Raw genomic sequence first — 25,576 nt, 5'->3', positions numbered from 1 at the left:
CACAACAAAGATGTGGAGTAACAGACATTAAAGCCCTTGGCGTGTCACAGCTCTCTGGTCTTGGACAGACCGTGTTATAGCTCTCAGGTCTCGAACCGACAGTGTTATAGCTCTTAGACAAATAAGTGTTACAGCTCCGTGTTACAGCTCTATTTTATTTAGATAATAGCAGGAACATCCATGTTGACCGTTGACCCAAAGACACGAAGAGAAAGCCCCAGCACCCGGGGGAGGGGGGTGGCGGGAAGAGAGAGAGAGAGAGAGAGAGAGAGAGCGCGCGCGCGCGCGCGCAGGCACGTGGGGGAAGGGGAGAGAGCGCTTTGGCTCCTCCTATTATATGTTTTTTCCTCCCCCTGGGCCTGCCCTATGCAAATTGGGCTTAGCCAGGAGTGTTGTTTGTTCTAACTGAGGTCTTCACTCCAGTCCTCGGACCTTCCTTTGACCTTCCTTTGTTCTATTTTCGCGGGCTTTTCCCTTCCTTGCCTTTTAGCCACCGCCATTTTGGACTCCTGTTTCCTTGTCTAACTACCTAACAGGTTAATGTCTTGAGCAACTGGGTGGAAGATGGAAACGTTCACTGAGATGGAGGTGAGGGGATGAGAAGTTTCTGTGCTTGGTTTTCTCGTTTGAAAAAAGGAGACAATAATACCTACCTCATAAACTTGAGGATTCATTAATAGAAAAAGCCAGGCACACGGTATGTGCTCAATTAATGTTAGTTATCGTTGTTCTGTGGCAAGCATTGTGCTGGGAACTGGTTTTCCAAGGTAGATATCTGCTTTAATGAAGCTTAGAGTTCAATAAAAGATGTTAAATGTTTGGAGAATGGAGCAGTGAGGGCAGTCAATTTATTCTGGATGGTTCCTGCAGAAGGTACAGAAAAACATTAACTTTTTAAAAATTTTTAATATTTTAAAATGTTTATTTATTTATTTGACTGTGCTGAATCTTTATTTGCAGCATGTGGGATCTAGTTCCCTGATCAGCAATGGAACCTGGGCCCCCTGTGTTGGGGGCTTGGAGTCTTAGCCTCTGGACCACCAGGGAAGTCCCCAGAAAAACATTTTTGATACATAAGAGGAGGCCAAATTGCAGAGTCCAAGACCAAGCAGAGCATTTTCTGCATTTACAATAAATGATGGGAGCCAGTACAGGTTTTGTGTGTTACAATAACCAAACATGTGCTGAGACTGTATTAAACACTGTGACCTGATTTAGAGCATTTGCAAATTTCTGTGCTGTTAATATTCTTATCATGGACAGTTTCAGTCTATCAATGTGATGTCAACCACCTCACAGGGCCCTTCCCTGGTGTTCAGTGGTTAAGAATTCAAACTTTCAGTGCAAGGGGCATGGGTTTGATCCCTGGTCAGGCAAATGACAGCCTGCATGCTGCATGGTGCGGGGGGTGGGGGGTGGGGGGTGGGGTAGGAGGGGGAGCAGTTCACAAAATTCCTGAAAATTTAGCAATTGACTCTTGTAAAGCAGTATGAGCAGGTTCTAGCTCATCACTGAGCAGCTAGTATGCTCAGTAAAGAAGGGAATGATGACCTTTTAGAAAGACAAATCTAGTCTTAAGTGCGCTTCTTTGATGAGAAATAAAGTTTGGAGGAAGAAGTTCATTTATTTACTCATAATCAATAATTATGCAGTACCTCCTGTATGTAGGAGAATATGCTATGTACTAAGAATACCTTTATTTAACCATTTGGTAAACAGACAAGGCACCCTAAAGCTTACACAGAGCTAGTCCACTGTGGAAATTCAGACTGAGTTGAGAAGCTCTTAGAGTACTGATGGTGGAAAGTAAGCGGGAATAAGTGGTGAGTCTGAGTTCATTGAGCCTCCCTGGTGGCTCAGAGGGTAAAGCATCTGCTTGCAATGCGGGAGACCTGGGTTTGGTACCTGGGTCAGGAAGATCCCCTGGAGAAGGAAATGGCAACCCACTCCAGTACTCTTGCCTGGAAAATCCCATGGATGGAGAAGCCTGGTGGGCTACAGTCCATAGAGTCGCAAAGAGTCGGACACGACTGAGCGACTTCACTTCACTGAGTTCATTAGCAGGACTCATGTCCAGATCTATGATGTGGAAATAGAGGAGACAAGACATCTACTTGTGTGGCAGATGTTTCCCATTAACTGAGAAGTTAGAAGGAGAAGCCTCTACAGGGTAGATGCTCAATAAAAAATTGCTGAATGTGGAAGTGTTTAATATTTGTAATAGAGTGTTCACAGAGTGTTCTAATATATTTAATGTGCATAGATGAATTGTATGTAGTGCACTGTATAGAAACATACTTTTTTTTTTTTTTTTTTAGAAACATACTTTTTTATGTTCATAAGGATGCAGGTGTACTGGGGAGTTCTATAGGATGAGCAATTTGATTTCTCCAACAAATAAGTGGTGGGGAAATAAAGAGATTAAAAGAGACATACAGAAAAAATATATGTGGAAGTTGTTTAGATTCTGATCTGAATGAAGCAGCTTAAGAAAGAAAATCCCAGGAAAATTGAATATAGACAGGATATTAGCTGATGTTAAAGCATTATTGCTGATTTTGGTAGGTATGAAATGGTATGATGGTTATGTTCTAGATGGAGCGATAAAGGCACATTATCTACTATATATATATATGAGTTATGTATATATATATAAATGAGGTATTTATAGGTAAAATGGAACAATGTCTGGGATTTATTTTTGAATGCTCCAGAAAAAATAAAAGGAATATGGGACTTCCCTGATGGTCCAATGGTTAAGATTCCATGCTCCCAATGCAAGGGGCTCAGGTTCGATCCCTGGTTGGGGAACTCAGACTGTGTGGAGCGGTGAAAAAAAAGTATAGTAGTAGATTGTACAACACAGGAACTATAGCCAATGTTTTAAACTAACTATAAATGGAATATGATCTTTAAAATTTGTGATTCATGGGAGTTCCCTAATGGCCTAGTGGTTCGGGTTCAGATACCCTAACCACTGCCCTGGCCTAGGTTCAATCCCTGATCAGGGAACTGAGATCCTGCAAGCTGCATGGTGTAGCCAAAAAGAAAAAAATTTGTGAACCATTATTTGTACACCTGAAACCTATATGTTATTGTACACAAGGCCCATAATGTATTCTCATGGAATCAAAAACTTCTGGGAAGAAGTGATGCTACCTAGAAGGAAGCTGAGGGATGACAACCATGTAGGACTATGGAGAATGTGAGGGATATAGTCTATGTGTGCAAAAGTCTAGAGTAGAAGACGAGGTGGAATGGCGAGAGATGAGGTTAAAGATGTAGAGGCTAGGTCAGAACCATCTTAAGGGAAGTTGATTCTACCAGTAGGATGTGTTTCAGTCATCATTGCTATGTAACAAGCCACACCAAAACTTTGTGGCTTAAAAGGCTTTAAACAATAGTAACCGTTTATCTCGGCATCCCTGGTGGCTCAGACGATAAAAAATCTGCCTGCAAGGCAGGAGACACCGGTTCAATCCCTGGGTTTGGAAGTTCCCCTGTAGAAAGAAATGGCAACCCACTCCAGTATTCTTGCCTGGAGAATTCCCTGGACAGAGGAACCTGGTGGGCTACAGTCCATGGGATCACAAAGAGTTGGACATGACTGAGCAACTAACACAATCTAATTTATTCATGATTCTGCAAATGGAGCTCTTCTTTACTCCCTGGGGTGGCTGTGGTTTACTGGAACGGGAGAATCTGAGATTCCCAAGGTTCAGAATGTGCATATGGCCTCGCTCACTCTGCTCACTCCGCTGGGCTGCAGCCTACAAGGGCCTGGCTGATCCTCTGTCTCTCCAGCTGGTCTGTTATCATCTGGTTATCTGGCCCAAATTTCTTTCCATGGTAGCTGACTCCCAAGCGAGGAAAAACAGAAGGTAAGCTCTTAACTTCTGGGTTTAGAAGTCCCAGAATGTCATTTCCACGACTAATGACATTCTGTTGGTAGAAGCAAGTCATAAGACCCGGACTCAAGACAAGGAGAAATAGATTCCACCTTTTCATGGGAAGAGCACACGTACAGGGATGGGAGGAACTGTTGGCGGCCACCCCCACAGACGATCCTCCACAGGACAGAACCAGATTTGGGTTGTGGAAAGACCAGACTCTCTTCACTGGATGGTACCTGGGCAGTGTGTGGGCAGAAAGGCCAGTTTGGAGGGAATTACCGTGGAACAGGCAAGAGTCGAAGGTCTAGGTTAACGGGGAGGATGGAGAGACGTGGATGAGTTTGAAGGATACTTTATAAGAGGAAGAGGCAGGTGACTGATTGGCAATTGGGGCCAGGAGAAAGATAGAGATTGGAGTCAGGAATGACACCAGGGTTTCTCCTTGGTTTTACAGCAGCTGGCCCAAGTTCCTTGACATCCCAACTTAAGAAAGTTATTCTTTATTTTTTTAAATTAATTAACTTTATTTTTTATTAATTAATATTTATTTGACTGCTCTGGGTCTTCAGTTGCTGTAGTTGGGCTTTCTCTAGTTGCAATGAGTGGGGGCTAGCACAGTTGCAGTGCACGGACTTTTCATTGCATCGGCTTCTCTTGTTGTGGAACATGGGCTCTAGGGCACGCGGGTTTCAGTAGTTGAGGCACATGGGCTCATTCGCCCTGTGGCATCTTCCCAGACCTGGAATCAAACCAGTGTCCCTTGCTTTGCAAGTCAGATTCTTAACCACTAGACCACCAGGGAAGCCCAAGAAAGTTATTCTTATTCCTAAAGGAATTTTATCTTTCAAAAGTGCTTTGGTCCTGCTAAGGAAGTCATGCAGGTAGGGTTAGCCTGACTTCACAAAATCAAGGTAAACATATTGTGGTTAAAGAGGTCCAGTAGGGTTGCTCTCCATACGGGCAAGCGTTGAAGAGGCAGCGTGGCTAGTGGCTTGAAAGAATCTGTAGGAGACAGAGCGGGGTCACCTGGCCTCACTGCAACCTGCTTCTTCTCTTTCCTCTGTGGAGAGGAGTCAGGGTCAGGCTATCTGTCCCTCCTTGACCCCACACCGTGGGGCTTTCTCCACTTCAGTGAGCAGGAGAGTCAGGTTGCCCTATTTTCTCTCTGACAGGTAGCACCAGACACCAGCCAGAGCAGAACATGAAAATACACGAGGTCAGTGAGTGTCTGTAGAGACCTTAGTTGTTGTTCCCAGAGAGCCAGAATCAGTTTAGAATGCTTTTCAACATAAAGAATCCTCCTGCAGTGCAAGAGACACGAGTTCCATCCCTGGGTCGGGAAGATCCCCTGGAGAAGGAAATGGCAACCCACTCCAGTATTTTTGCCTGGAGGATTGCACGGACAGTGAAGCCTGGCGGGCTACAGTCCAGTCAGTTCAGTCTTTCAGTCGTGTCCAACTCTTGGTGACCCCATGGGCTGCAGCACGCCAGGCTTCCCTGTCCATCAACTTACGGAGCTTGCTCAAACTCATGTCCATTGAGTCAGTGATGCCCTCCAACCACCTCATCCTCTGTCACCCTCTTCTCCTCCTGCCTTCAATCTTTCCCAGCATCAGAGTCTTTTCTAATGAGTCATGTCTTCGCATCAGGTGGCCAAAGTATTGGAGCTTCAGCTCTTCAGCATCAGTCCTTCCAATGAATACTCAGGACTGATTTCCTTTAGGATTGACTGGTTTGATCTCTTTGCAGTCTGAGGGACTCTCAAGAGTCTTCTCCAACACCACAGTTCAAAAGCATCAATTCTTAGGCGCTCAGCTTTCTTTATAGCCCAGCTCTCACATCCATACATAACTACTGGGAAAACTATAGCTTTGACTAGACAGACCTTTGTTGGCTGTAATGTCTCTGCTGTTTAATATGCTGTCTAGACTGGTCATAGCTTTTCTTCCAAGGAGCAAGCGTCTTTTAATTTCATGGCTGCAGTCACCATCTGCAGTGATTTTGGAGCCCAAGAAAATAAAGTCTGTCACTGTTTCCATTGTTACCCCGTCTATTTGCCATGAAGTGATGGGACCGGATGCCATGATCTTAGTTTTTTGAAAGTTGAGTTTTAAGCCAACTTTTTCACTCTCCTCTTTCACTTTCATCAAGAGGCTCTTTAGCTGTTCTTCGCTTTCTGCCATAAGGGTAGTCTTCTGGGTATCTGAGGTTGATATTTCTCCCGGCAATCTTGATTCCAGGCCTACAGTCCATGGGGCCGCAAAAGAGTTGGACAGGACTGAGCACGTACACGCTAGGAAGCTGAGCCAGGATGGCCTGGGGTGACAGACCCATGCCTCTCCTCTGACAGCTCCATTGGGAAGTCCTAATTCTTTGAATAAGGACTCCTGAGAAAAACAAAAGCCAGACAACCAGGTGAGGGGCCCAAGCCTCTCTTCCTCGGTGGCTGGGATAACAAGACAGAAACATCGGATAGCACTTCCTCCCTCCGTGCACCTCCTCACCTTGGCAACTGGCGCTGAAAATGTGGAACCACTCGGTTGTTCATTGATCCCTTTGGCCCTTGGGTCCTTTTAGGTTGTATAAACAGATTCACTTTGGTCTTGTGCAAAATACAAAACTGGGCTCTTTTTATTTCCCCCCCCTCTAAGCACTGAAACTAGGTTTTAAGGGAAGAAGAAACAACTACAGAAACCAAACAAAGCAGCTCAAGAGAACAAACAACGTGTCCAAAACTGAAATAATCATCTTTCCCCCACCCCCGGTTTCCTCTCCCAAAAACCAGTTTCCCCTCTGAACTTCCCTATTTCTCTCAACAGTAACAGCATTCTCTGAGCTGCCCAGGCTCAAAAGACTATATATTTTATTTTGTTGTTGTTGTTGTTCATGTTTATTTGTTTATTTTTGGTTGAGCTGGGTCTTCAGAGCTGCTCTCAGACTTTCTCTAGTTGCGATGTGTGGGCTTCTCATTGTAGAGGGCTCTCTTGTTGCAGAGCACGGGCTCTAGGGTGCGTGGGCTTCAGTAGTTGGTGCACGTGGGCTCAGTAGTTGTGGTGCATGGGCTTAGTTGCCTTGGGGTATGTGGGATCTTCCCAGACCAGGAATCGAACTGGTGTCCCCTGCATTACAAGGTGGCTTGTTAACCGTTGGACCACCACGGTTGCCCCAAAACTATGTATTTTAAATGTTGGCCCTTTTCTGTTCCTCCACCCACATAACCCTTGGCACCAAGCCTTGCTGGTTCTTCCACTCAAAAGCTCTGTGACATTGCCACAGTCCTCTTCTTGCCCAAGGTCTGGCCTTTCACCCTTCACCTCTCTAAATGCCCTGCTGGCCTGTCTCCTCGGTTCAGACTCCCATCAGAGTGTCCTCTTCAAACTGCTGTCCTGGCCACACCCACGCATCACCCCATCATGACCTCACGTCTGTCTGCCCATCTTTCCAAGACTCACCTCTGGTCACTTGCTCATATTCACCTTTGCCAAAGAGAACCAACTGGCTTGTAATTCCTGCACCACCACCGGCTCCATCTTGCTTTGGTGCCTCTGTGTCTTCTGTTCCTTTGTCCACTTTTGCCCCTGGCTAACTTCACTCAGTTAGCCACTGAGGGGCTCCATTTCTGATGCCCCTTCCTCCAGGAAGCCCTCCCTGATAGCCCAGACTAGAAATTCCCACCTCTGCTTCAGTCAGTACTGTTCATGGCACTGCACGAGGTATGGTATTCAGCCTCGCATCACTGAGCTCCTTCAGGGAGGAGCTGCACTCTTCCATCTCAGGCCCATAAATGGGACTGAGTATCCTTTCCTTCTCTCCTTCCCAACCTCCAATTCCTTCCACACAAGGCTCGTGGTCTACCCCTATCTGCCCTGCCTGCAAAACAAAATAAAAGAAATCATACAAGGTAGGGAAAAATTCTTAGCCAAGCTGCCATCCTGGCTCTATAGTAAGGACCTTAAACCCAACCCTCTCTGCTCTAACCCTCTGCCAACTCCACTGGCACCTGTGAAGCAGGTGCTCACCCTGAGGCTCCTAGACTCTCTCCACATCTTGCTCTAGGTCATCCAGTCCCCTTTGTTCCAGCCCTCCTCTCCCTTTCCCCATTGTTCAGGGCAGCCCAACCCTGCTCAAGCTCCACCCCCTCTCCACCCACTGGCTCACTCTCTGTCCTTTTCTGAATCCTATGGCCTTTAATAATCTAATCTAAATCTTTATTTGTACTGAGCCCTCTGTTGCCTTGCGACGTTCTTTAATCTTTCTAGAGGGTATATTTTTGTTTCAACTAGATACTGGGGCAAGGGTCATTTCTTACGGGACTTTTTACTCCTGTCACTATCAATTATCAGGCACATTATAGGCTCTTAGTAAATATTTAGGGCTTCCCTGGTGGCTCAGATGGTAAAGAATCTCCCTGCATGAGGGAGACCTGGGTTCGATCCCTGGGTTGGGAAGATCCCCGGAAGGAGGGCGAGGCAACCCACTCCAGCATTCTTGCCTGGAGAATCCCCATGGACAGAGGAGCCTGGTGGGCTGCAGTCCATGGGGTCACAAAGAGTCGGACATGACTGAGCGACGAAGCACAGCAACACTATATATTTAGCAAATCATGGGGAAGTATAACATCATGGAAATATACAATCCAGCAAGAACTATATTAAACTTTTATCTTCAGCATACAGTCAAGAGTTGGGCAGAAACTAGCAAAGAAGAAACTGCCTTCATGGAGTTTACAGCTTAATGAAGAGAGCTAAGACAATCACAAATAAATGCCTTTTTTTTTTTTTTAATTTATTTATTTTTGGCTGTGCTTGGTCTTCATTGCTCCATGGGCTTTCTCTAGTTGTGGCGTGTAGACTTCTCTTGTTGCAGAGCACAGGCTCTAAGGCAACTGGGCTTCAGTAGTTGCGACACATGGGCTCAGTAGTTGTGGCCCCTGGGGCTCTAGAGCACAGGCTCAATAGCTGTGGCAGGGCTTAGTTGCCCCTTGGCATGTGGGATCTTCCCAGATCGGGATGGAACCTGTGTTTCATACATTAGAAGGTGGATTCTTTACCCCTGAGCCACCAGGGAAGCCCAAATAAATGCCTATTAACACAGTGATCTCATTTTTTCTTTTTTTTTAAACTACAGTTATGGGGTGGGAGAGAGGCTCAAGAGGGAAGGGATATATGTATACATATATAGCTGATTCACATTGTTGTACAGCAGAAACTAATGTAACATTGTAAAGCAATTGTACTCCAATTTTAAAAAAATAAAAAAAAAAAAAGTAATGAGGTCAACACAATAAATCATGTTTTGAGGTCTTGCCAAAAGCAAACAACATAAAAAACCAAACAAAAAACACTACAGTTTTAGAGAGTTATTTATACAGAGATTTACTAGGTAATTTGGGGAATGAAGTCGAGAGAGGAATTGACAGGCCAAACTCAGTTCATATCCTTTCCCACTTTCCACATTACTCTCCCAAACTTCTGGGAAGTAAAACATCTACCCAAGAAGTTCTCAAACCTAGATAAGTATCACACCCACCAAAGGGCTTGTTAAAACCCAGATTGCTGTGCCCTGCCCCTAAAATTTTCATTCCCTGGGGTAGGGTAGAGAACCCAAGAATTTGGAATTCCTGTAAGTCCCAAGTGATTCTCATAGGGCTGGTCTGGGACAGCATACATAGTGTATCACTGCTGTTGCTATTTAGTCACTAAGTCCTGTCTGACTCTTGCAGCCCCATGGACAGGTTCCTCTGTCCATGGGATTTCCCAGGCAAGAACACTGGAGTGGGTTGCCATTACAAGACCATTTTCAAAACCTAATCATGGAGACAATTAAGTTTATTGTTGATAGTTGTTTTTTTTTTTTTTCTTGTGTGCCTATCTTTTCTTTCAGATAGACTGCAGTCTCCCACAAGACAGGGACTATTTTATCATTGTTTTTCTAACCTCCTCAAATCCTAGCACAGTTAGACACAGAATGTAATTTAATACATCTGTGAAAGCTAGAGAAGAAAGAAAATTGGATCCTTCACAGCCAAAATAAAGGCAAAAGAAAATATTTGCATTCTTTCAGGCCTTGGTCAAATTAAAGGAAATAAATAGTACCAGAATTCAGACTAGTGCCTTCCAAGTCAGTCCATTCTCCTCAATAGCATGGAATTCTCAAATTAAAAGGATCACACGTGAGCTCTACACCTCATGACTCATCCACTCATTCATTCACCCCAACCCTGAACCAAGCTGAATCAGTTTAAACATGACTGAGCAGCACTCTGCAGGATTTATCACATTTGCGACAGGAAAAACAATCCGTTTGGCAGGGAACAAATGATATTACAGGGCCCAAAGGTGAGTAATTGGCCCTAATGACTTGGAAATATATTTGAATTCACATCGGGTAGGCTGTATAAATATCTACTATTAATATACATCTGAATGCTTGGTGTTTTCAGGAAGGAGGGGGGCAAGTGAGTTGGGAGAGGCAGGGGTGAGGAGCGCAGAGAGCATTATTGTCAGCTGTCCTCTAGCCTCTGGTGCTGTCCCCACGTTCTTCTCCTCAAGCAGGTTAAAACAATTTCTGAAGTGAGGAGAGTGCAATTCACAGCCTATTAACCTTGGATTTGGGAAGGTCTGCCACTCCCATGATTCCCCTCGGCAGCTGGTTTTAAAGTCCCAGCTGTGAAAGAGTCACCTCCAGGTCAGTCTCGAGACTTCTGTGTTTGGCTAAGACTGACAAGAATTGCAAGAGTTTCCTGGGGGTCCTGGAAAGGTAATACAGTTGAAGAAAGACTCCTTTGTGGACCAGAGAGGCCAAAGGAATGATGCTCCCTGGTATCTGGGATTTATGTCATGCTTTTCCCCGAAGTCTTCAGAGAAATGGGTACAATGGGAATGGTCCTTGTTCAGGGACATTCATTGATTCCATCATAATGAAAATTTTGATTGAGGACCTGTTCCACCCTTCATTTGCATGTACAGTCAAGAGGGGAACAAAACTTCTGCCCTCTTGGAGTTTATGGTCTTGAATGTCTCTCTAAGCTGGGGTGACGCACCCATGATGGTGAGGTCAGCACTTTCAGTGATAATACTGGGCAAGTTTTAGATAAACCAAACCGAAAGGTGACTCTTTCCTGGATCCAACCATTCCCTGGTCAGGGCTGTCACTCATGAACTTACGCTCAAGAATCCATAATAGAACTTCCCTGGTGACATAGAGTATATGATTCTGCCTGCCAATGCAAGGGACATGGGTTCAATTCCTGGTCCAGGAAGATCCCACATGCTGCAGAGCAAGTAAGCCCAAGTGCTACAACTACTGAGCCTGCGCTCTAGAGCCCGGAGAGCCTCAACTACTGAGCCTGTGTGCCCACACGCTGCAATTACGGAGCTCTCGCACCTAGAGCTTATGCTCCACAACCAGAGAAGCCACTGCCATGAGAAGCCCATGCATCGCAACAAAGAGTAACCCCCGCTCACTGCAACTAGAGGCAGCCCAAGCAAAAGCAAGGAATACCCAGTGCTGCCAAAAGATAAATAAATAAACCCATTGTGTGTGTTAGTCACTCAGTCGTGTCCGACTCTTTGCAAACCCACAGACTGTAGCTTGCCAGGCTCCTCTGTCCATGGGATTCTCCAGGCAAGAATAGTGGAGTGGATTGCCATTCCCTTCTCCAGAGGATCTTCCTGACCCAGGGATTGAACCCTGGTCTCCTGCATTGCAGGCAGATTCTTTACCATTTGAGCTACGGGGAATATATTTTTAAAAAAAGGAATCCATGATAAATGACTCTTCTTCCTGTGTCACATACTACAGGAGATCTACAATCATACACGTGTTTCTATATGGTTTTTCCTTTCAGTTGGCTTTTGTATTTCTAATGTTTTCTCCTCCTCGAAATCCATAATAGGGTATGTGACGATTTGCTCCATTTTGTTGATAAGAATGATGTGTTATAAAAGATACTTTATTGCAAGTATCATACATATCAACATTTCCTTGTTTCCTTAGACCTTGCTGGAAGTCTGGTTTGCTAATCTCTGATACTTAATTCGTGATAACATATTAGTGACTGACAAAATAGTGTATTAATTCTCTCGTAGAACTTGCATTTAAAAATAATATATCCCTAGCTCTTAGAGAGCCTTATCCCAAAGGGAGAAATTTTCTTTTCTTTTCAAGAATGATATTCCAGGGACTAAACTCTTCGCTCCCAGTGCAGGGGGCCCAGGTTTGATCCAGGGTCAGGGAAATAGATCCTACATCCTATAGCTAAGAGTTCATATGCCATAACTAAGACCTAGCTCAGCCAAATAAATAAATATTTTTAAAAAAAATGATATTCTAATGGTAGCACTCTAAAGTATGTGGGTCAATTCACTACCTAAAAAGGGAAGCAAATGATCTGTGGTTAACCTTGACCTTAGATTTAAGAAGGGAGATATTTTAAGTGCCTCTCTTCACCTAGATAATGATTTGGGCCCTGGATAAATAACAAGCCAGTTACCTTTGTAAAGCATTATCCTGGGCTTTCAAAATGATTATTTTTTTCTAAACTATATATTTTAAAAAAAATTTTATTTAATTTTTTTAGCTGTACCCCTCAGCATGCAGGATCTTAGTTCTGCAACCAGGGACTGAACCTGTGCCCCCTATGGTGGAAGCACAGAGTCCTAACCACTGGGCCACCAGGGAAATCCCTCAAAATTATTGACGGCTGTTATAAAAATTGAAGTTGAGCTTAAATAATCCTACTACAGTATAAGCCCATCTATGAAACCAGCAAAGTCAAATTCTTTGGCTGCTGCTTTATTTAAAAATTGGGGGAAGAGAAGAAAAATTTTTAGGCAGAAAAAGACATTCAGTGTTTTTTTGAAACTCGTCTTTCCCCATTCTTCAGGAGAAAAAACTCTCAGCCAGTTGCAAGTGCTAGATCCTGGAGAAAAGCAGGAACCTAGTATGAAAGCTGGAGGGGACAGGCAGTTTTCTTAGAAGGGAGGCCCTTGTCTCAGCTGTGGATATCGGACCCATCCTAGGGCAACAGTCCTGGAAAACTGAGACGCCTCATCCCTTCTCTCTACCCTGCCCCAAGCCCCACACTCACGTACCCCAGGAAGTTGTAAATCTTTGGATCCAGTGGGCCGTGGCTAAGAGATCAGGTGCTAGGAGTGCCATCTATAGAGTATCCTAATCTCACGTACTCATCTTGTAAACTCATGTCACAGGGGAAGTGGATGCCACCAGAGAGCCTTATGGCCAGCCTATTCCCATTGCAAGAAAAACAACTCAACCTCAGGCCCTTTTGGGCACTGGTCATTTTTATTTGAAAGGTTAAATTTACAAAGTAACTATATTAATTAGCTGGGACTGCTATAACAAAGTACCAAAGACTGGCTGGCTTAACAATAGAAACGTATGTCCTTATGTCTCTGGAGAAGGGGGCGACAGAGGATGAGATGGTTGGATGGCGTCAATTCAATGGACATGAGTCTGAGCAAACTCTGGGAGATAGCAAAGGACAGGGAAGCCTGGTGTGCTGCAGTCCATGGGGTCACAAAGAGTGCAATACAACTGAACAACTGAACAACAACAATGTCTCTGGGAATTAAAAGTCTAAGACCAAGGCATCTGCCCACATATTCTCATTGTCTTCTTTTTTAAAGTGTTTACTTATTATGTTAATGTTTTTGGCTGTGCCAGGTCTTCATTGCAGGGGATTTTTTTCAGTTGTGACATGTGAACTCTTAGTTGTGACAAGTGGAATCTAGTTCCCTAACCAGGGATTGAGCCTGGGCCCCCTGCATTAGGAGAAGAGAGTCTTAACCACTGGATCACTAGGGAAGTCCCCAACATATCTTCTTCTGAAGCTCTCTCCTTGGTGTGTAGATGACTGTCTTCTCCCTTTGTGTTCACATGGTCTCCCCTCTTTGTGTCTGTGTCCTAATTTCCTCTTCTTATAAGGACACCCATGTTGCTGGATCAGGGACTACTGTAATGACCTCGTTTTAACTTAATTATCTCTCCAAGGTTCTATCTCCAAATACAGTCACGTTCTGAAATACTGGTGATTAGAACTTCAACATTGTAATGTTTGTCGAGGACACAATTCAGTCCATAACAGCAGACAAGTATCATTTGTCAGATGAAGATATCCACACCGATCTTGAGTTTTAGACTCGCTTTATGAAAATGTCTGGGCATATTATGTTACTGAAGGAACATGAAATGTTTCATTTCGTCCTCTCCTCTTTGGCCATTTCGCAAGAGAAGTGCTGGCTGCGAAGTAAAGCAGAGATCTCTTAAGTGGCACTTGTCAATCAGTTTCACTTCCTCAATAATTGCAACTCCTTGGTGGAAGCTGACCTCTTTGAAAGAGCACTCCAGATGCAGAGAATTATTTGTGAACAAAGCGATCATTGGCACGGTGTCAAATTCCATTCATTTATTTCAGAAGCATTTATGTACCATATGGAGGTACTTTGCTAGGTAAGGACTAGGTACCTTATAAGTGGGTGAATGGAGAGTGTAAGGAAGGAGATTCTGATCATGTCTGAGACCTGGAGAAGTCTGGGACAGCTGCAGGCATATTAACATGGCTGAGGGTTTCCCTGGTGGCTCAGCAGTAAAGAATCCACCTGCCAGTGCAGGAGACACAGGTTTGATCCCTGATCCAGGAAGATTTCACATGCCTCAGAGCAACTAAGCCTGTGTGCCACAACTATTGAGCCTGTGCTCTAGAGCCCGGGAGCTACAACTACTGAGTCCACGTGCTGCAACTACTGAAGTCCTCGCACCTTAGAGCCTGTGTTCCTCGACAAGAGAAGCCATGACAATGAAAAGCCCGCACACCCCACGTAGAGGGTAGTCCCAGCTCACCACAACTAGAGAAAAGCCCACATGGCAGTAAAGACGCCGCACAGCCAAAAATTAAATAAATAAACATGGCTGAGAAATTTCCAAGGATCTGTGCTGTAGTAATTTCAGAAAATCTAGCCTCTTTCCTCCTGGTTTCTCCTGCCCTCTAGGTTGAGAGAATTTCTTGGGACCTATTCTGTGTTCCAAGTTGCTTGGGTGATAAGGATTCTCCTATCAGTTGGGACCCTAATCTCCTCTTCAAACATACTGACCCAAACAGAGTGCCTTCAGCATGACCTGTGACTACCTACCTGTCTGTTTATCTTTTCATAGGTTTTTGATAAGCATGGCTGTTCATATATCAGGAACACAGCATGACCTGTTGCTCTCAATTTTTGCAGTGTGTGTCTATGTAAGAATTTACTGCTCTACTTAAAATTTTCAACATTAACTATGTGTAAAATTAGTCTGATTATAAATTATCCAGATTAGTATTGATTTGTATAGAATCATAGAATAGTAGATTTGGGAGGGCATTTAAGCCACTGTCTCCTTTTTCACAAGAAAGTAAGGCCTAGCAAAGTGACTTGTCCAAGGTCACAAAAGAACTGAGACTGAGCCCCAAGCCTTCAGATTCCTAGTACAATCTCACCTGTTAGTTCTACTACATTAAATAATCACCTCGATGCTGTAGTTTTTCCTCTTTGTATTTGTCTACAATTATAAATGCCTAAAACCCTCCAAGATACTGCACACTGTTTGAAAGCCCCTCACCTCCCTTATCTCATGCACATGTACACATGGACACAAAAAGGCATTGTCATTTTGTAGTAAGAAAGGCCAGATTCTGACAATGAGGGTCCCTTGGCCTTGTCCTGGGTTTCCTGGACTTCACCTGGGTTCAGTGCCTCCTCCCTTTTTCTCACCGCAGGTGCTTTCATGTCCGAGGACTGTTGGGCTTTACTTGGCTTCCTCAGGAGGACTGCAAGGAAAGAGAGGGGGGACAGTGCAGAGTCAGAGGAGCATTCTAAGCAGGCACTGGGTACTCTTTGGATGAATGAATGAACGAATGAATCAATCAGTGAACAAGTGAAAGCGAAAAGGAAAGGAGGAAAAAGGAGAGGAGGCCGACCTTCTGGATTCTTGAGGCTGAGGATGGGTAGACCGGAGTGGAGTTAAGGAATGGGGTCTCTTCTGTAGTCTGCTGGGGGGCTCAGGACCTGAGCAGCTCATGGCCAGCCCTCAGTTGAGTAGAGCCCAGAGGTCCCCTACTTCCTTCAAATGTCTTCCCTGACATTCCTTTCACGAGGGAAGACTCTTAGTATGTGTGTTTTGAGGACAGGGTTCGTGTTATTCAATTTTATATCCTTTGCTCAACAAATTCTTTTTTTTTTCATGAATGCTTGACAATGTGTGTACGATCAGAAAGAAAAATGGTCCTGTGTTTCTGTTAAAATACGGATGAATCTGGGATTTTGGAAACACTAAAATTTCAGGAAAGAACATAATCTCTGCAGATGTTACAATTTTGCAGGAGATAGGATCTGTTTTTGTTTAGCAGCACAGGGAGCCCGTGGGCAGAGCGTCTGATATGGATATTAACCAGCATCTCGGCTATGTGTCCGTGAAAACCTCAAACTGTGGAAGTTGGGGTGAAGGAGAGGATGTAGCCTAGGGGCTGAGCTGGACTGGTCTCAAATCAAACGCACCTCTAGGTTTCTGATGGTGAACTGATACTTGTTTCTCCTACCTCCCTCCCTTCTGCAGCCCTGAAGAAGCGAAGAACCAATGATTCCTTTGGTAGGCTGTGATTGCTACCGCTTTTCTGCCACCCAGAATGTTTTTCTCCCACCCCTCCTGATAACAAATCGTGCTCCACCCCCATGTCCATGGTGAGAAACAAGTTTTCTTTGGAGCCATCTTCACCGGCTGCTGACAGAAGAAAGAACTGCTGAGATGAGTAGAGAGAGAAGGAGCAGGAAGGAGGCTGGGGAGATGAGGACATCATTAGTAGCCCTGAAACTAGGAATCCAGACTCTCCAGTCAGATGAAGCAAACCCCTCCGCCCCCTTTTTTTCCTTAGCATTTTCATTTGGGCTTCATTTAATTGCAACAGAAGGTGTTTTGGTTAATGTGATTCCTTCCCTCTTTCTCTGCCTACTCGTAATTCTCTCTGCCTCAGTTTCCTCATCATGATCCCCTGTGGTTTCCTTGATCACCAATATGATTTCTTCCCCCCAAACACAGAGTGCAGTATTATTATAAACAGTAACTTCTATTTTTAGGAACTGCAGGTTTCCCGTCTTGGCTGCCTTACCAGACAGTTTCTGAATCGGGGCCAGCTCTCTTTCAATAACACAAGACATAATCTAAGCAGAATAGTAATGATAGTCCGGAATTTTTTAGAAAATCCAAAGAACCAAGGACTTTCAGTGATTTGTCTAAACGAGGTCCACTGTCAACCAGGATAAAATATCATTTTATTGTGTCTGGTTTGTGCTCTGGCATTTCAGTGAAGCTTAGCAAATAAAGACTGTAAATTCAGGGACAGGAAGCAGTGAATAACAAAAAGAACTAATGTCTCCTTGACATCACTCACTCTTAAGAAGGCTGTTTACTTCTCAGTTTACCTCCCAGTGTGTTTTAAAATACTCTCTCGCAAATCTCAGCTTGAAATAGCTGTTCTACCTTCTCTCAACAGAAGCCCCCACCTTCTAAGTACACTGGCTTATAGTTATTTATAAACCTGATGTCAGTCAAAGATTATTTTTATATCCCTCCTCCTAACTCTCTTCTCCCTCCATACCAAGATAGACCTATATAGAATTAGAAACTTCACATCATAAAGTATTCAGTCACTTAGATAAGAATTATTGTCAGCAATCATTTCTGAAGCATAAATTCATCATGTCTCTGAGACTGTTTCATGGATACCAGCTCCTTAAAAAAAAGGCTTTGTGGCCAATGTAGTTTGGAAAACTATATGCCTCTTAGGCATTTTAAACTCTATAATAAAGTACCTTTGGGTAAGTTAGAAATTCCAAATCTATTTCCTCAAAGAATCCTTTTCTTTCAGTACCTGGTAACATTTCATGGAATAATGTGTCTTGGATCACATTTTTGAAAACAAGGGAGGTGGCCTGCACAGGGGATATGGAGGCAGGAGGCCTGGGTTTGACTCCTGGCTGTACCACCCTACTCGTTATATGACTGTGAGCAAATCAGCACCTCTTAATATTTCATTTTCACATTGGAAGAGTGAAGATGATAAGACCCATGTTAATCTGGGTTGTTTTATGGGTTAAATTATATTATTATGACTGTGCTTTAAACATTATAACAAGCTATATAAATGAGGTATCACGTATCACAGAGAAATATAAAGTTGTATTAGGCAATTAATTATGTATAAGTATATAAAGATATTTGCCCTAGTAATCCTTACCTAACAATTATGTATTTAAGTCTACTTAGGGGGGCCAGCACTGAGAGGGGAACAAGGAAACATAGTCCAAAGGTCAAGGTAGGATTAGAGCATGTTGGATCCAGAAATTTCTTTGGTGATAATTGAATTTAACCCTCTCATTTTATGTATGATGAAGTGAAGGCCCACAGGGGTCAAATGAATGGCTTAAGGTCACTCAGGATTAATGTTAGGAATATCTGATTCCCACCCAGTGATGGACCTTATTGCCCAACGGCTGCCTCAGTATGAGACAAAACATGGCCCCATGAAATTTTCAATCTAATGAGGTGAGACATACAAATGATATAATCAGAAAACAAGATGATGTGGAGCAAAATTTAAAAGCTCAAAAATGGGGCTGAAGGTAACCATGCGTGATGAGGGATATGTTAATTAGCTTGACTGTAACAGCCATTTCAAAATGAATATGCATATCCAAACATTGTCTCATACCTTAAATACATATAATTTTTATTATTTTAAAAATAATTTATTTTGTCTGTGCTGGGTCTTGGTTGCAACACTCAGGATCTTCCATGTGGCCTGTGGACTTTGTAGTTGTGGCATGCATGTGGGATCTAGTTCCCTGGCCAGGGATTGAACCCAGGCTCCCTGCATTGAGAGTTCAGAGTCTTACCCACTGGACCACCAGCAAAGTCTCTGTAATTTTTATTTTTAAAAAATGTGGCTGAAGTAACAGGGGCAATGAGAATTCAGGAGCGAGGAAGCCCAGTAGCCAGCCTCAACTGGAGGTAAGACTGGAGCTGGGGCCTTAAGGAGTATACAGCACTGTGTTGAATTTGGATACTGTAAGAGGAAAAATAGTGGTGCTCCAAAACAGAATTGGAGATGATAAGTCAACAGACTAAGTGGCTGGCAAAATTCTAAATAGTCAGGCATTATAGTTTGGGTGAAATATTCATCAGTAAGCATTACTGGACCCTTCCAAATTCTGAAAAGCTTCTGGAGCTTCAGGGAGAATACGAGAAGTAGACAACCTGGTCTCTGATTTTAGAAAGCTTATTTCTTTATTTGGAGATGAGATGGGAACATAAGACAAAATTGGAGAATGTAAGCATGTAAGTATCTTATACAAAGGGCAGTAGGGGAAGATGGGCTGTTGAGGCAGGATTTCTGCAGAAGATGAACCCTGAATTGTTTCTTAGGAGAACCTTGGAGTTGATTCATGTTTAAAAGCACCTAGGATAACTTGTGTTGTTCCTTGCATTAAGAGGGAAGTTTCAGTATGCATATAATGTAGGACTGTGCATTATTCTTCTGTCCTTGGTCTTTATTAACTTTTTAATTCTTTCCTTGTCATTTCTTATAGGAAATCAAGTGGAGGACTAGACTGCTTGATTCAGTATGGTTGCCCATATAGATTTGTACTCAGAATAGTAAGGGCCTGCTTTTATTCCTGTCTGATTTGTTACCTCTTCCACGTCCATCATGTTCCCAGTCTTCCTATGATGGATAATTGACCTAATTAAGAGCATAAAAGGTAAGATTAAAGGAATGATTTTTAGACTCTGCCCCATTAGTCACCGTTCCCTCCAGCTAACCAGTTCCCAAGTCCTGTTGACTTTTGACATTCTAAATATTTCTCAACCTGTTCTCTGCTCTCTCTGCTCTTTCCTCTGCTGCTCGATTCAGATCATAACCATTTCTCATCTTATTTCTGAAAGTACATTGCTACTGGTTTCTACCTCTTCCTGCCTCTCTTTTCTTCAATTCTCAACTTCATCTCTCACAATCAGAATCACTTTTCAAATATGCAAAGCCGCTCTATTCCTCTAGTGAAAATCCTTCTGAGCTTCTTTTTAGCTTATAGGCAAAGTCCAAAGTGGCATGCAGAACCTTTCTGGTTCTGGCTCCTGTTCACCTCTCAGTTTTATCTTTGGTTACTTCTAAGCAAAACTGAGTCTCATCCATGAGTGTGGTTTCATGAGTGTGGGTTTTTTTTTTTTTAGGTCTTAAGGGTTTTATTTTTTTAATGCAGTAAAGTTGCTCAGCATACTTCAAACTGCTGAACTCCTACTTATCCTTCAAAACTCCTTCATTCCTGGTCACCTCAGTAATGCATTCCCTTTACCACCTTTTCATAGTGCAAATACAGTACTTTTCAGAGGTATCATAATCAGTCATGAGTCTGCTTTTTCTACTGAGCCGTGTGCTTCTTAACAAAGGACTTTTGAGTGCTCTCTGTCTTCAGATGAGATCAGTGCTGGCATGTAGGTCCTGTAGCAACACTGTACCTAGTGAGGTCTTCCCCCACCCTCCCATCCTTCAAACCATGACTTGAAGAGGTGGAGAAGTGCTGGAAGAGGTTAAAATCATCAGGAGAAAGAGTGATAATTCACTGATAGAGAACGAAAAAGAGGAGTAAAAAGACAGAAAAGGTAAAAGGAAGTTCATCAGGAGATAGTTACTTCCACAACAGGAAAAGCTTTCAACCCCTAAAAAGACCAGTCTGTTTTCCTTTTCAGGGAAAACAACATGAATGTTATCCAAATCTTTTGGAAATGAGCAAATTCCTTCCTTTCGCCTGCCCTCTAGCCTCAACTAGTATGGTTTTTATGTGGTGACCTGGAGTTGGTAGCTCAGCAGGGGAGTTCTCCGCCTGGGGACAGAGAAGCCTAGCCTCAGAGGCTAGCTGAGAGAACCTAGAAGAAACCCACCTTTGTTCTTAAGAATTTTGCCTGGGGAAGGGCAGATCTAACATTAAACCTCCTGAGAGCTGGCTAAAACCCTGAGTGTGGAGAAGTGGAGACTGCCAGTATACAAGGTCATAATAATCAGAAAGTCTCTTGAAGCCACCTCATTGTAAAAAGTCACTTGTATAGTCACTTGGGTGGCCAGTATAGAAAAATGTAATCTGTTCTATTGGGTCCTTCAGGATATGTGCCATACTAAGGCACAGAAGGTCATTTATTTTTATGACTGAAATCAACATATGACACACTATTTCAATTTAGAAAGCAGATCTTTTATAAAAAGGTAAAGTCATAATTAAAAAGCATTTTAAAATAGCACTTTATTGACAATTCCCCTGCGGCTCAACGGTTAGGACTCTGATTCCACTTCAGGGCCACGGGTTCCATCCCTGATCAGGGAACTAAGATCCAGCATACCATGCTAACATTATTACACATCCACTCCATAAGATGCGACGATCACTAATTTGTTGATGAGGAAATTGACCAGCTCAGAGAGGCCATCCCGTACCTTTTAGGAAAGGGCCCAGGGCGGTATGACTGGTCTCTCACCTCCAGTTTCTAAGACCTTTCTAGACACTCCTCAAACACTTCAAACACTGTTGTAGATAAAACCTAACGATTATGATACTTCCGACATAAGGAGAATCTAGGGGATGGGAAGGAGAATTGAATGTACAGGAATGAGTATGAAGCGTACTTAATTCCACTTTCCGTTTCCTAGAAGAATTGCCCGAGAGGAGATCCTTTAAAACATCACTGCTCTACATTTACGGTGCGAATAAGGAAATTAACAATGCAGACAGGCTAAGAGAGACTTGAAGTAGCTAATAAGGCGAAGGCCGAAGAGATACACCGGGGCCAACTCCTTCATTTAGATCAACGATTAAATGAGCACAACGGGGCAGAGGCAGGTAGAACGCGGGTTCTCGCGTGGCTACCGCGGGTGGTATTCCCGGCACTCGGCGTTCCAGACGCTTCCTCGCGGTGTGCGGGTCTGTGTGGCTCGGACTCCATATTCCACTCGTTTCCCCTCAACGTTGTAGCCTCGCTAACAGGCACTCCAGACGCAAGAGACGCCGGGACCAGCCAAGATCCAGCGCGCTCTCTTAAAACACGGTGATTTTTTTTTTTTTTTTTTGTAGGAGGCGGCGGCCGGGGCTTCCCTTTTGGGGTCCCCCCACCCCCGACGCCGTCCTCGCCCGCCAGGCCGCGTGCCGCGCCGAGAGGTGGCCTTTCCGCGAGGTGACCTCGGGCTCCCCCCGAGCCCGACCGCAGCACGCTCCGTGTGGAGACGCGAGGCGGTGTCCTGAGGTGACACCGGCTGTGCCGCCGAGGCAGCAGGCGCCGCCGATCAACTAGTTCGCACCGAGGATTCCTCTTGGTGCGTGGCCCAGTTTTCCTCAGGACGGGCTCCAACCCCCAGCCGACACCGCCCCCCGCGCCGCCACGCTCCGAGGCCTTCCCCCGGGACGCGGCGCGTCCCTCCCCCACCGCTCGGCGCGGACCGGCGCGCGCGCGCGCGCGCGCGCGATTCCTCGATTCCACAGGCGGTTCGCGCCGCGGGTGGGGGCGGGGCGCGCGGGGAGGGGGCCGGCCGCCGCGGGGGGAGGGGGGCCGCGGCCGGGGGGCGGGGGCGGGCCGGCGTGGGGAGTTCCTCGCTCGCGGACCACACGTTCTGCGGGCCAATCCCGAGCTAGCCTCGCTCAGTGTCACACGCGGGACACGTCCAAGCGTTTGTTGGCAGGGCCGGCGAGGGGGGCGGGGGCGGGGAGGAGGGGTGGGGAGTTGAGTGACAGGCTTGCGGGGCAGGCTGGGAATTGTAGTTCCCAGCGCCCGTGGCCATAGCCATTTTGTAGTCGGGGGACTACAACTTCCAGAAGATCAAGGGGACCATTCTAAGGTGCCCCGGGAATAGGCGGCTCTCCCCGCGGCCAGGCGTCCTGGGGCACTGGCACCCAGTAGCCCGGCTGCAGGTAGACACGAGGCGTGGCGGGGGCTGGCGTTGTGGCGCCCGAAGGGTGAGCGGCAAGCTGGGGAAAGGGGGTGAGGTGGAGCGACCGAGCGTGCCATGCATTGAGCTAGGGAGCCTCTCTCAATTCCAGTCTTAGGCTCGGCGTGGGAGCGATGCCTGCGGGGTAGCCCGGGAAGGGTTCGTCGAGGCCTCTTGGGTGTCTCGTCGACGGGGCCGTGGGGGTCCTCTGGGCTGGGCCAGGGGCGGTCGGCACCGGAGTAGGCGGGCGCCTGGTGGCCCAGCTGTGGGAGTTTTCGGCTGGCGTCCGGCGGGGAATTATCCGAGGAGCCCTAACTTGTATAAAAGCAGAGTCCATTTAAAGTTGGGCTGGATAGCCTCTCTCTCATTGGTTAGGGGGCTTGGAAAAAAGAGACTCGGCGAGCCCTCGCTGTGGTGCTGCCGCCGCCGCCGCCGCCGCCGCCGCTGCTGGAGTTGACTCTTCTGCTCGCACTGCTGCTGCAGCACAAACGTGACTTCCAACATTTTTTATTTATCTTTCCCTTTTCTTTTCCAAGATGTAACTACAGCTCAGACACTAAGGACCTTCACGTTTCGCTGATGTAGTTTTTGGAGGAAAAAGGGGGGGAGTGAAGGGCGTCGGTTTTTTTTTGTGTGTGTGTGTTTCGGGGGAAATTTTCCATTATGAGTGTTTTACTAAAGTGAATTTTTTTTTTTGTTTGCTTCGTCTTTGGCTTTTTTTTTTTTTTTCCTCTTCCCAATTTCGGATTTATTTCAAGGCGAATCGGGCTTTGGGGAAAGAGGAAGAAAAGTCGGATTACAAGATCAGCCACCACCAACAACAATAAAAACCACCAGGATATTTTTTTGCAAATTTCTGACGGCTTTAAATTCATGAAGCAATTGTCCCCTTTTGCAATCAGCATTTGGATCTCAGAATGAGCAAGGAAAGACCCAAGAGGAATATCATCCAGAAGAAATACGTAAGTGCTCCTAACAACACATCCTTTGACTTGTAGTTTTAAGCAATGGCTGTGAATGTCAAGTTTATAGATAATTCTGCAGCTGAAGGGTTTGAAACACAGCGTCCGATAAGGCTGTTTCTTTCTTTTCTGAAAGAAGGCTTTTCAGGCAAAGTCGTGTCTGCCTAGTTTGGATGAAAAAACAGATTGGTGTAGCGATACCTCCAGTGAATAAATTGACCTCGAATGACACAACCATAATCTAGTTTTAGATGAAAGGCAGGGGATTTTGGTGGAACCTAGTCGGGGAGGTGGGGGCTGCGGTAATATAACTAAACTGCATTCTCGGGCGGATTTGTCCCCTTATTGCACTTTGCATGCAAATGAGTCTGTGTTATTATTAATGTTATTTGGGAAATCGGGTAACGCGTGAGTGTTGGAAGCCCTTTAAGTTGCAATCGAGGGTCCGATTATGGCGATCTTGTTCCTTGCACTGGCACATCAAATTTAATGTATGTGGTCGTTTTGGCTTATTTGGTTCGCGACATAAACCAGTTGGGAATCATGTTACAGGGAATGCATTTGTTGGGATTGACTTTAATAATGGGACTGGTTTTGTTTAAAAATTCATGGTTTCCAGTTTTAGGAGAAAAAGACATAGAATATAGTTAACGTTTTTAAGTAGGCATGTGAATGTAAATGTAAGTGACTGCAATTAATTTCTCCCAGTTAACTGGGCTTCTGAAATTTGGTGATTATTCCGAGATTTAAATGGTTTGGAATAGTTAAATTTGTTTTGTGCATAGTACAGCTACGTTTTGATTGGCATGGGGAGTGTTTTTGTTTTGTGTGTGGTGGCTTTTTTTTTTTTTAAGTTTGGGGGGAGGGAGAGGAGAGGGGGGACCGAGGATTAACCAAATATGCACTCGAGTGATCGGTGATTAGCTGCATGCTTTAAATCAAAGAACCCATTAAAAAAAGAAAAGGCCGAATGAACACACATTAGGAATAATGCAGCGTTATAAGAAAGTTTGATTTAACTCGTGTGGACAAATTGGTGTTAATATTTTCCCTTTTTGAGCAGTGTGATGTGTGTAATGGGAGATGACCTTCGGGGCACTGGTTTTGTGAAAAATAGATTTAATGGAAAAGCTGAATACCTCTTTTTGAGGGCTGATCCTAACCTAGACACGTAAACTTCAACTATGAAAGAAATGCAAGGTTAAATAATCAAGCCCAACTTAAAACGCTGCTCCCTAAAGAATTTAAGAATTAAAATACATCCGCATTGCAGAGGGCTGAGGAGAATGCAAAGGACTAGTTTAAACTCGGGCTGTAGAAACTGCAGGGAGACAAGCTTGCCTGCGAGCGTGGACGCCTTCCCGGGGCACGTCCGATCCGGGTGCAGCCACAAAGCAAAAAGGGGGTAGAACTTGGACCAGAGCCACCCCCGCCCCCACTCCAGCCCTCGCTAAGTTGGGGAGCGACGTGGGGTGGGATTTTTTTGTTCCTGGTGGTCAGCGGATTGTGTCGACTCCGGGCGTCCAGCCGCCTGCTCGCGGCTGGCGGCGGCCGCAGGAGGCAGAGCACGAGTTAACGCTCAGGGAGTGGATCCCGTGTTCCCGACGTGCTCGAGCCGGTGCGGCGGGGGGCGCGCGCGGGGGGCGCGGCGGGCTGGGGCGGGTCGGGGAGGCCGCGCGCGGCCTGTAGGGGGCGGGCTGCGGGCT

General features: G+C 45.1%; 1 protein-coding gene across 27 annotated transcripts in view; it reads left to right on the top strand.

The window, feature by feature from the left end:
- Positions 1 to 464: 464 nt before the first annotated feature.
- Positions 465 to 25,576, top strand: part of JARID2 (jumonji and AT-rich interaction domain containing 2) — a 258,888-nt gene continuing 233,776 nt past the window's right edge. For 8 of the 27 annotated variants that reach the window (XM_081518202.1, XM_081518219.1, XM_081518207.1 and 5 more), the window contains exon 1: positions 23,322 to 23,870. Coding sequence is in view for 11 of the 27 variants with exons in the window: in XM_081518194.1 (XP_081374320.1) it covers positions 23,826 to 23,870 (45 nt within the window). In the remaining 16 variants the exon portion in view is untranslated. Of the gene's footprint in view, positions 589 to 16,502; positions 16,628 to 19,531; positions 19,703 to 21,639; positions 22,035 to 22,653; positions 22,937 to 23,321; positions 23,871 to 25,576 lie in introns of those variants that run through there. The other 19 variants (XM_081518183.1, XM_081518189.1, XM_081518185.1 and 16 more) reach the window with 14 other exon arrangements.

The sequence above is a fragment of the Giraffa tippelskirchi genome, chromosome 8 (genome assembly GCF_054371585.1).
Source record: "Giraffa tippelskirchi isolate mGirTip1 chromosome 8, T2T-mGirTip1v1.2.pri, whole genome shotgun sequence".
Classification (NCBI taxonomy): domain Eukaryota; kingdom Metazoa; phylum Chordata; class Mammalia; order Artiodactyla; family Giraffidae; genus Giraffa; species Giraffa tippelskirchi.
This window is presented reverse-complemented; position numbering and strand designations above follow the sequence as displayed.